At 39.6% G+C, this 12,697-nt stretch overlaps 1 protein-coding gene across 4 annotated transcripts in view; it reads left to right on the top strand.

Moving 5' to 3' along the window:
- The window catches only part of CBLB (Cbl proto-oncogene B), a 246,417-nt gene that overhangs the window by 181,528 nt on the left and 52,192 nt on the right, over window positions 1-12,697 (top strand). For all 4 annotated transcript variants that reach the window (XM_080654165.1, XM_080654163.1, XM_080654164.1 and 1 more), the window contains exon 12: window positions 862-1,227. In XM_080654165.1, coding sequence (XP_080510291.1) covers window positions 862-1,227 — 366 coding nt within the window. The remainder of the gene's footprint in view (window positions 1-861; window positions 1,228-12,697) is intronic.

Here is a 12,697-nt window from a genome sequence, read left to right as displayed (position 1 = left end):
GAAAAAGGAGACTTATGTAATACTTTAAACAATAAAGGATTTAAATTTTTAAAAAAGTCAACCAATGAATGCATCAATAAGTGGAACAACAAATTGATATCTGTCTAACAAATAAATTAAAAAAACACACAAATCATTCATCAGATGAACCAAGTATATAAAAGGGAAAGTTCACAAGTTATATAGAGTCAATTCTGGAACATATATACCTTCATATTTCCATATAAGAATCAGACTTTTTTTTCATTTTAAGGAACCATAAAATTAAAGTGAGGACTATAAATGATGCTACTATGTTATTTGTGATTTTTTACTATTTCCAGAGCAAATTTGTTCCTTATTAATTTCTTTATATTACAGCAGTGAATACAAATATAGCAAAACCAACACTCAGTTTTCCAATGATATTACAAATCAGGTTGCTTTTAAAAAAGAAAAAGAACAACAGCTTTGATGGCTTCCTTTCCCAAGTCATAGAAATGTGCAAATAAATTAATTAATGACTCTATTATTTTAATGTTAACCATTCCAAATCACCATATAATTTTGGTATTCTGCTTTTTCCTGTACAGTCCTTAAAATTTTAACATTTCAGTTTATATACTCATTTCTACAGAAATTTCTAATGAAATATATTTATAAGAGTCTTCCATTAACATTTTAAAATTTCATTAACTGGTAATAAAAAGAAACTTATAAGAAGGTGACATATGGATCTAATAAAGCTCTATTATGGCTTAGAAAACAAAAGCAGTAATACAGTATTCTGGAAGTAATATCAGTGCCTGGTACAACTCTTGATTTTTATTTATTTATTTTATTTTATTTTATTTTATTTTATTTTGTCTTGTGTCTCCTTAGTCTTCTCCTTGCATGGTGAGAAAACAAGATAAACCACTCCCAGCACCACCTCCTCCCTTAAGAGATCCTCCCCCCCCTCCACCTGAGAGACCTCCCCCTATCCCACCTGACAACAGACTGAGTCGCCATTTGCATCCTGTGGAGAGTGTGCCTTCCAGAGACCAGCCAATGCCTCTTGAAGCCTGGTGCCCTCGGGATGTATTTGGGACTAATCAGTCAGCAGGCTGTCGACTGGTAGGGGATGGCTCTCCAAAGCCTGGAATCACAGCAAGCTCAAATATAAATGGAAGGCACAGTAGAATGGGCTCTGACCCAGTACTAATGAGGAAACACAGACGCCATGATTTGCCTTTAGAAGGAGCCAAGGTAAGAAATATACAAACCTGCTTAAACTCTTCTGGCAGGAGGTAGTGTAAAAGGTTGGGCAGTGTTTTTTTTTTTTTGCCTAGTGTGGTACTTCCCTGCAGGTCTTTAATGAAGTCCCTGTTATAAATATTTAGAAGCTCATTAAAAATTGAACTTAAAAGAAGTTAAGGAAAGGTTCTAAGTAATGATTTAATTTTAATATGACGACACTAGACAATTTGCCAGAGATTTATTTCACCTTCTCTTATTCAACGAACAACTTTTTTTCCTGTTAGTAACTTGGCGGGAGAATTAGCACTAATTTTTTAATCTCCTAGTTCTATCTAACTTGAAAAAAGTTGTGTAATTATAGCATATCAGAAATAAGCATTAGAATTGTCAGTACACCTATGCAAAGAGGTAAAATGAATCTTCTCACCAATGTAAAAACACCAAGTCCAGTTCACTGTTACAAAGCCAGCTATTTCTCCATAAAACTGAGAGAGAGAGACTCTCACATATGTTGATTTCTTGAAGGATATCGCCACTCTCCTTTATATGTTCAGGAAAGAATTTAAACATACAGGAAACCAAAGTGGCAAAATCGAATCACTGAGTTTAGAACACTTAGTAAGCCCTTGGCAGAGTTGCTTATATTCTCATATTTGCTTCCATGCTATTTTTGGCTCTGAGATCAGATCATCCCATCTTCCCTCAGCTAAAGGAGGTTTGCCTCTTTTGAAGACTTTAATATTAAAGTGAACCCACCTCTATTGACCTTAAATTGTTATTTTAAGGAAGTAACTTATTCCTTCAATACAATGGCTTGCACTTGATGAATTCACCCTATAATATATTCTAGAAACAAGTGTGAAATGAGACATGTACTCAACTCCTGTGCATGTATGTGTTTGTGTCTGTGTGCACCTGTGTTTGTGTGCCCCTGTATGAAGGGAGGTAATAATGAAACCTTTGTATAATATTTTACCTCTGTGATATTCTAGGATAGCCAGGATAGGAACACACAAAACTGTCTAGGATGGCATTGAACACAAAGGGAAGAGTGGTGGTGGTTTGACAGGACTCTTTGCCAATGACTGCACTTGGTACCTTCAGTCTCATCCTATCTAGTAAAAGAGTAATATGCAAATTGACCGTACCTCCGCTACACCCACAAGCCATGCCCACCAGCCAATCAGAAGGGAGTATGCAAATTGACCCAACCAAGATGGCTGCGGCCACGGAGCAAGCAGGAGACTTGGGTTTCCCCGGTGATAGAGGAAGCCAAGCTTTCCGCACACCCTGGCCGGCCCTGAACTCCACTCAAGGCTACAAAGTTTCAATTATAGAAGATAAATACCAACAAAAATGGTGGCAGCCAAGGAGCTGGAGAGAGCAGGAGGCTTGAGTTGCCTCCAGTGATGGAGGAAGCCAAGCTTCCGCAGCCCTGGCCTGCCTTGGCCTCCACTCAAGGCTACAAAGTTTCAATTATGGAAGATAAATAAATCCAAAAAAAAAAATGGCTGCGGCCAGGGAGCAAGCAGGAGGCTTGGCTCCGCTCAAGGCTACAAAGTTTCAATTGTAGAAGATAAGTAAATCCCAGATACCAGGGCCTCTGCTTGGGTTGCCAGGGGGCGTGGCCAGCCTGCAAACCACCACAGGCCCCTCGCCCAGGCTGCCCCACACCCCAAGGGACCCCCCACCCTGATCCGGGACACCCTTCAGGGCAAACAAGATGCCCCCCACCCATGCACCAGGCCTCTATCCTATCTAATAAAAGAGTAATATGCAAATTGACTGTCACTCCAACACACAAGATGGCTATCCCCATGTGGTCAAAGATGGCTGCCCCATGTGGACACAAGATGGCCACCAAAAGATGGCCAGCAGGGGAGGGCAGTTGGGAGGGACCAGGCCTGCAAGGGAGGGCAGTTGGGGGCGATCAAGCCTGCAGGGGTGGGTAATTAGGGGTGACCAGGCCAGCAGAGGAGGGAAGTTTGGGGCAACTGGGCCTGCAGGGAAGGGCAGTTGGGAGGGACCCAGGCCTGCAGGGGCGAGCAGTTGAGGGGAACCAGACCTGCAGGGGAGGGCAGTTAGGGGTGACTTGACCAGGCCTGCAGGGGAGGGTAGTTAGGGGCAAACAGGCTGCCAGGGGAGCAGTTAGGCATCAATCAGGCTGGCAGGGGAGTAGTTAGGGGGTGATCAGGCTGGCAGGCAGAAGCAGTTAGGGGCAATCAGGAAGGCAGGCAGGAGAGCAGTTGGAAGCCAGCCGTCCTGGATTGTGAGAGGGATGTCTGGCTGCTTGTTTAGGCCCAATCCCAGTAGTATCGGGCCTAAATGGGCAGCCGGACATCCCTTGAGGGGTCCCAGATTGGAGAGGGTGCAGGCTGTGCTGTGGGACACACCCCCCCCATGCACAAATTTCGTGCACCGGATCTCTAGTCTATAATAATAAAAGAGTAATATGCTAATTAGACCAGATGTCCTTCAGTGGCAGGCGGTGGCCAAGGCAGAGGCAGCTGCCACCGCAGTGGGGGCTGAGCCCCTTGCACAAATTTCATGCATCAGGCCTCTAGTCTATTATACTTATGAAGATCTCCAAAGTTTCCCCCCAAAGTCATCAAAATATGTAAATTAAAGAGAAAGAATTTTTAAAAGCATCTTTATGATCCTTTCTGAAAATGGAGATTGTTATCCTCAAAAGAATGTTTCCACACCATTCTTTTTTTCTTAATGCTTTTTTTCCCTTTTAGTCTCTATTTCTTTTCATTCCTACATGATCAGACTTCTCTTGAGAAGAGTGTTGAAATGATCTCTGACAGGAATTGACTAGTTATTTATTAGCAGCATATAACAATATTTCCTGCCCTGACTGGTTTGGCTAAGTGGATAGAGCGTCGGCCTGCGGACTGAAGGGTCCCGGGTTTGATTCCAGTCAAGGGCATATACCTTGGTTGCGGGCACATCCCCGGTAGGCGGTGTGCAGGAGGCAGCTGATCGATGTTTCTCTCTCATTGATGTTTCTAACTCTCTATCCCTCTCCCTTCCTCTCTGTAAAAAAATCAATAAAATATATTTTAAAAAAATATTTCCTGAATGAACTTCAGAAATACTTAAAATAATTATCTTAGCCAATTCACTGAAGACCTCTCCTTTCAAGTTTCTTTTCAATACTATGTTATACAGTTTTAATACTAATATAAACCTGCTCTTAAAAGCCCTAGGATGCTGGTTGTTAATTTTTGTACGGAAAGTTACATTTTTGTTTCAAATATAATATGTTATTTAGACTTGTTTTCATTAGAGGCAATGCTTCAAATTAAGTATTGTCTTCCCACTTTAAGATAAGAAAACTTGGCTAAGTTCTAAAAGTGTAAATTAAAATTAAATGTACATATGGAATACCATACGGAGAATTCATAAAACTAAACACCCTATAAATGGAGTGACAACTCACTCCCTGTCATCATGTGTCTTCTCTCATGTGCCAGTTTTCATCATCCGTTAGAACATTTGCCCTTTTTATTTGCATCTTCACTAGACAAATGGTAAGGGAAGCAAGAATAAATTAAATTCTAATTACTCCATTTGCTAGCTGTAGAGAGCTCTGAGGAAAAAAAGCCCTCTAATTCATAGTTAAAGTGAAGTGTAAGAATTTTCTGTGGCTTCCATTTACTCCCCTTTCTCTTCCCCTTCCCACTTACCATAACCAAATAGCTAACATAATGCTTATAACATGAATCTGCAAGCTAAGAGCTATTGGGATTATTTACCTTGTTTTATTTTCTTGGTAAGAGATTTCTGTCCAGTAGCATTGTTTTCATTTTCTGAAATTCTCGAGTCTTAGTCACATTATTAACCTATTCCTTCAGAAATATTTTGTTGGTCAGTTGGTGGTAACCATTTGAGGTGAAAATATTTGCAGTATAATGTTGTAAAATATCATTGACACTTGGAATTTATCTCATTATTTCTAGATACTAATATTGTGTCCAACTATATTGGTTTGTTCCTCTTGAAAAATTAAAGCTGCTGTTTCTTATGTGATAAAGACTGTCTCTGACTTGTCATGTTACTTCATGTGACATTACTCTAAAATGACCCTGTGAACAGTATCTGTTGGAGATATTGCTAGATAAATACATCGAATGATTTTGCTTTTTGAGATAGTGGCTTTTGCTCTTCTGCTGGTGAGGCTCATGTTCATATGAATGACCTTAAGTCTGCCTATAAATGTCTATGGCTATCTTTCAGAAAATAAATACACTCTGTGTGCTGGTTTTATTTCTAATCTGATGTTGAAGGACAAATTATAGCAACATTGTGAGGGTAATGAATGTGTGGGATTACATGTGTGAGATAAGGAAAACCCACCACCAATAACAAATAAATATCTAGCCAACAAAATATTTGTTAAGGAACAGGTTAATAATGTGACTAGAACCTGAAAATTTCAGAGAATACAAACAGCGCTATAGGACAGAAATCTCTGACCATGAAAATAAAACAAGATATTTAGAGGTTTTGTGCAAATAAAAAGATTTTTCTTAATTGTGCCAAGATTATCACAGAGTGTTTATTTTCCCTATATATCAGGAGTCCCAGATTTTTTAACCGTAATTGTTAGATAACATCTATCATGAGAAAATATTTCAAACTTCAAGATTAGGATCCAGTGCTATCTTGAGGCATGTAGAAAAATATTAATCTAGCATATAAGTAACCAAAAGTTTATAATAACATATGTGGTAACTCAGATTATTCCTCTCCCACATGTCTAAACTTCCCCTAGAGAATTATTATTCCTAAAGCCTATTTCGGCTATATGAGTACTTAGGATGTCCAACATACTGCAGGGAATACAAAATGAATAAAGCACAGTATAGTGAGGGTGAGACAGGTATACCATTAACTAAGAAATAAGACACAGAAGTAGCATTCAGAAAATACAGTGTGGTTCGCCAAGACAAAAACATTCTATTTGAGATATAAGGTAAAAGAATTAAAAAAAGCTTCATGTAAGAGGGTCATTGGTTTTAGACATTGCAAGACTGGTAGGTATTTTTATAGACATTAAAGGAAGGATTGGAATGGAGGTGGGGAAACACGCATAGTATAGGAAGTCAATTTTGAACAGAATATAGGGCATAATCACAGAATAAACAGGCAAAACTACAACAGATTGAAACTAAGTATGGAATGTCTTATATTCTATAATAGAGGCCCAGTGCACGAAATTCGTGCATGGGGTGGGGAGATCCCTTCAGTCCAGCCTGCACCCTCTCACAATCCAGGACCCCTCGGGGAATGTCCAACTGTCAGTTTAGGCCTGATCCTGGACTTGGGCATCCCTCTCACAATCCAGGACTGCTGGCTCCTAACCGCTCGCCTGCCTGCCTAATGACCCCAACCACTCTGCCTGCCTGCCTCATCGCCCATAACCACTCACCTGCCTGCTTTATCACCCCTAACCACTCTGCCTGCCTGCCTGATAGCCCCTAACCACCTCTGTCTCGGACCCCACCACCACGGCTTCGTCTGGAATGACGTCTGGAAGGTTGTTCGGCTGTCTAGTCTAATTAGCATATTATACTTTTATTATTATACATGAAGCTAATTTGGACAGGAAAGCACATTCAAAAGTTGTTCTGACAGAGGAGTGATAGAATCAGAATAATTAAGTTGATAGTTTATGTGATGAAGACTATCTCTGACTTGTCATATTACTGCACATGACATTATTCTAAAATGATCCTGTGTGTAGTATCTGTTGAAGATATTTCTAGATAAATATATCGAATGATTTCGCTTTTTGAAATTGGGGCTTTTGCTCTTCTGGTGTTGAGGCTTAATGTTCAATGGAATTGTTGTGGGTTGGGGACAGGGAGCTAGGAAGACAGAAGAAAAGGATGTTTCTTTGTTTGAGAATTAAAGAGGCCCAAATCAGTGGGATTTCTGTGTGAACTGCTTCAGTCAACACTACCAACGTATGCATTTGCAGAACTAGAATTTTCCCCCATTTGCAAGCAAGCCTTTTAGATTTCCAGAGAAAATGAAATATTTATCTTTAACTCAAAAAGTTGTGACTTAATGCAGTCACTCAGGTAGGGGCAGCTAAAATGATTTTCTGTTTAGTGAAATGGGTACAGCTGGGAGCATGGAATTCAAAAATGAAATCGTGTTAATCTTGTAATTCTACCACTATCAGGTAATATAAAGGAGCACTTTAGAGGAGCTGAAATATGAACATCACCTCAGTACCCGCATATTAAGGTCCTCTGATGTTTGCATATATGTGTAACCTCAATCTATCAAATAGAAAAAAAAAAAAACAAACTATGACGAATTACCTGTTTGGTATTAGGTGTATTGTATGCAGGATCAGCCATTAAACAAATTGGGTAGGTTTGCTACGAGAATTTCAGTAAACTCATGAATTTCTTCCAACTGTACTAAGAGAAAGTCATTTCATTGGTTAATGCTTCCATTGAAAGGTCATTGAAATAAATCAGCAGTCAGTTTTCACCCAGCCCTACTGTGTGTAAAGCACTGAAGTAAATGTCTTATAAAATGAGGAAGTCAGAGAGGCTTTGTGCTAAGACTCACTGTGGCATGAATGCTCTTCCACAGAACATAAACAAAACAGCAGAACATGCCAAGAACCAAATGAATGGCTCAGAAAAGACGATGACATTGCAGAAGCAGGGGAAATCCTCGGGTTACTGTGCATTAATAACAGTGTGTCTAAAGCAGTAGGGGAGAGTATTGCTTGCATTTTAAAGCAAAGGAATAGATAGTGTCACAAAATTAGGGCAAGTCACTTAACTTTGATAGATTATTGCTCTCCTAGAATAAAGTATATCATTAACTGTGCTTCATGGTCTTATTGATGGTAGACATCATTGCCTGTGTGACTTGTCAAAATTTAATGGTAGTACTCAAAAATATTGTGTATGCTTTATTATTAATATACTAGAGGCCCCATGCACAAAATTCATATACTCAGGAGGATCCCTCAGCCCAGGCTGCGCCCTCTCACAGTCCGGAAGCCCTCAGGGGATGTCCCACTGTCAGCTTAGGCCCACTCCCTGCAGGCCTAACTCAGCAGACATCCATAGCGCTGCAGCAGAGGCAGGAGAGGCTCCCGCCACCACCGCTGCTCTCACCAGCCGTGAGCCTGGCTTCTGGCTGGGAGGCACTCCCCCTGTAGGAGCGCACTGACCACCAGGGGGCAGCTCCTGCATTAAGCGTCTGCCCTCTGGTGATCAGTGCATATCATAGCGACCAGTCATTCTGCCATTCGGTTGATTTGCATATTAGCCTTTTATTAATATAGGATTTATTGTTTCATTTACCTGATGTGCAAATGAAAGCATTTTTAACATCAGTAAGTGTTTGAGTATATTGATATTCCTTTTCATATACTATATTCACAGTGTTCTGATTATAAAATTACGGCTGGCTTATTGTTAAACTTGAGCAAATATAACTGAAACTGTTATTTCCATATCTCCCTTTTATAACTGCTGGAATTTTATTAGATATCATCAGTACATTAGATACTTTCTCCCAAGAAAATAAATAATGGCATATAAAATTCATACTATATTTTTGTTTTGTTTTGTTTAATTTTTTTTTAAATATATACATATATATTTTAATTGTTTGAAGTATTACAAGTAGTAGTACATATGTTTCCTTTTTTTTCCCCCCCATTGATTGACCTTCCCCCGGCCTCCCCTTCCCCCCAGTACATGCCTTTACATGCCCCCCCCCCCCAGTGTTTTTTATCCATTGGTTATGCTTATATGCATGCGTACAAGTCCTTCGGTTGATCTCTTACAGCCCCCACCCTCCCAACCTCCTCTGCCTTCCCGCTGTAGTTTGACAGTCTGTTCAATGCTTCTTTGCCTCTGTATCTATTTTTTTCCCCATTTCATTCCTTTAAAAAATCTTGCCTCTGCAGACTAGAAGTAAACATATAATAACAAAAAATGTTTGAGTCCCAATTTCAATGTCCAACAGTTCTGAGTCCCTGTTTCAATGTCAAACAGTTCCTTAAGTGTACGTGTCAGCAATGATATCTGGATGGTGGGCACATGGTGGCAATGCAGGTCCGACCCTCTCTGGTTTGGTCCTAGGCAACCTGCTGCGTCGCACAGCTGCTGACTGTTAGCGTGGCAAGGCGTCGTCAGCGTCTTCCATCTCTGGACTGTTTCTCCTCTTGTCTTCGTGGTTCGAGCAGATCTGTCAATATATTTTTATTGATTTCAGAGGGAGAGAGATAGAAACATCATTGATGAGAGAGAATCACTGGTCAGCTGCCTCCTGCGTGCCCCCTACTGGGGATCGAGCCCACACCGGGCATGAGCCCTGACCAGTAATTGAACTCTGACCTCCTAATTCAGAGGTCTATGCTCAACCACTGACCCACACCGGCTGAGCCATACTATATTTTCCAGAATTAAAAAACATCTAGGTCAGTGGTCGGCAAACTCATTAGTCAACAGAGCCAAATATCAACAGTACAACAATTGAAATTTCTTTTGAGAGCCCAATTTTTTAAACTTAAACTTCTTCTAACGCCACTTCTTCAAAATAGACTTGCCCAGGCCGTTGTATTTTGTGGAAGAGCCACACTCAAGGGGCCAAAGAGCCGCATGTGGCTCGTGAGCCATAGTTTGCCGACCACGGATCTAGGTAATTTGATTCCAAAAGTCTCGCCTTATACCCATGCAGACATGCACAGATTTCCACTGAAGAATGACTTTTTATCACACTGACCATTTGTAGTTTGATGTATGTGTTTGTTGGTTACAAGGCATTTTTTTATTCTTTATTGATTAAAGCATTACATATTGTTCTCCCATTGACTTCTCACTGGCCACTCCCACCTCCAGGCACATGCCCTCACCCTCCTAGTGTCTGTGTCCATTGGTTATGCTTATATACATGCATACAAGTCCTTTGGTTGATCTCTTACCCCTCCCTCCCCTGCCTTCCCTCTGAGATTGGACCATCTGTTTGATGCTTCTGTCTCTGGATCTATTTTTGTTCATCAGTTTATGTTGTTCATTATATTCCACAAAGGAGTGAGATCATGTCTTTCTCCAACTGGCTTATTTTGCTTAGCATAATGCTCTCCATGTCCATTCATGCTGTTGCGAATGGTAAGAGTTTCTTCTTTTTTACAGCAACGTAGTGTTCCATTGTGTAGATGTACCACCATTTTTAATACACTCATCTGGTGATGGGCACCTAGGCTGTTTCCATGTCTTAGCTATGGTGAATTGTGCTGCCATGAACATAGGGGTGCATATATCCTTTCTGATTTCTTGGGATATATTCCTAGAAGTGGGCTCACTGGGTCAAATAGGAGTTCCATTTTTAATTTTTTGAGGAAACTCCATGCTGTTTCCACAGAGGCTTCACCAGTCTGCATTTCCACCAGCAGTGCATGAGGGTTCCTTTTTCTCCGCATCCTTGTCAGCACTTGTCATTTGTTGATTTGTTGATGATAGCCATTCTGACAGGTGTGAGATGGTAGCTCATTGTTGTTTTGATATGCATCTCTCCGATGATGAGTGACTTTGAGCATGTTTTTGTATGTCTCTTGACCTTCTCTGTCTTCTTTCAAAAAGTGTCTATTTAGGTCCTTTGCCCATTTTTTTTTTTTATTGGATTCTTTTGTTAAGTTGTATGAGTTCCCTATAAATTTTGGAGATTAATCCTTTATTGGAGATAACATTGGGAAATACGTTCTCCCATGCCGTGGGCTTTCTTGTTTTGTTGATGGTTTCTTTTGCTGTGCAGAAGCTTTTTATTTTGATGTAGTACCATTTGTTTATTTTCTCCTTCTTTTCCATTTTCCTAGGAAAAATGGAAAGATATTGTCTGATATTTTGCTGCCTGTGGAGTGCTCTAAGATTGTTATGGTTTCTTATGTTACATTTAAGTCCTTTATCCATTTTGAATTTATTTTTGTGTATGGTGTAATTTGGTGGTCTAGTTTCTTTTTCTTCTTCTTTTTTTTTTTTTTTTTTGCATGTATCTGTCCAATTTTCCCAACACCATTTATTGAAGAAAGTGTCCTGACTCCATTGTATGCTCTTGTCTCTTTCGTCAGATATTAATTGAGCATAATGGCTTGGGTCAATTTCTGGGTTCTCTGTTCTGTTCTATTGGTCTATATGTCTGTTCTTGTGCCAGTAGCAGGCAGTTTTGAGAACAGTGGCTTGTAATATAACTTGATATCTGTTATTGTGATCACTCCAAGTTTGTTCTTCTTTCTCAGGATTGCTGTGGCTATTCTGGGTCTTTTTTATTCCATATGAATTTTTGTGAGATATGCCATTGGTATTTTAATGGGGATTGCATTGAATCTATAGATTGCTTTGAGTAGTATGGACATTTTAATGATGTTGATTCTACCCATTCATGAACATGGTATATTCTTCCATTTGTTTATTTCTTCCTCTATCTCTTTTTTTGATGTCCTGTAGTTTTCTGAGTACAGGTCTTTATCACCATGGTTAAGTTTATTCCTAGGTGTCTTAATTATTTGTTGCAATGGTAAATTGGATTGTTTTTTAAATTTATCTTTTTGTAAGTCCATTATTGGTGTATACTAGTAAAAAAGCCATAGATTTCTGGGTGTTAATTTTGTATTCTGCTACATTGCTGGATTCATTTATTAAGTCTAATAGTTTTTTGATAGAGTCTTTAGAGTATTCTATGTACAATATCATGTCATCTGAGAATAATGACAGTTTTACTTCTCCTTTTACAGTTTGGATGCCTTTCCTTTCCTCTTCTTGTCTAATCACAATGGCTAGCACTTCCAGTACTATGATGAACAGAAATGAGAGTGAGCATACCTGTTTTGTTCCTGTTCTTAGGGTAAATGGTTTTGCCCATTGAGTAAGATGTTGGATATAGGTCTGTCATATAAAGCTTTTATTATGTTGAGGTATGATCCCTCTTTTCCCACTTTGCTGAGGGTTTTTATCAAGAAAGGGTGTTGGATTTTGTCAAATGCTTTTTTTTTGTATCAATTGATATGATTATGTGATTTTTGTCTCTCAATTTGTTTATGTGATAGATCACATTTATTGATTTGTGGTTATTGTACCATCCTTGCATCCCTGGAATAAATCCCACTTGGTCATGGTGTACGATCTTTCTAATGTAATGCTGGATCTGAATTGCTAGGATTTTGTTGAGGATTGTAGCATCTGTGTTCATCAGGGATATTGGCCCATAATTCTCTTTCTTTGTAGTGTCTTTTATCTGGTTTTGGTATTACAGTGACGCTGGCTTCATAGAAAGAGCTTGGAAGTGTTCCTTCCTCTTGAATATTTTTGGAATAGTCTGAGGAGGATAGGTTTCAGTTCTTCTTTGACTATTTGGTAAAACTCCCCTGTGAAGCTATCTGGCCCAGGGCTTTTATTTGCTGGAAGTTTTTTGATGACTGCTTCAATTTCCTCCATAG

Source organism: Plecotus auritus, assembly GCF_963455305.1.
Source record: "Plecotus auritus genome assembly, chromosome: 2".
Classification (NCBI taxonomy): Eukaryota; Metazoa; Chordata; class Mammalia; order Chiroptera; family Vespertilionidae; genus Plecotus; species Plecotus auritus.
The sequence above is the reverse complement of the archived record's forward strand: the minus strand, read 5'-3'. Positions and strand labels throughout refer to the sequence as shown.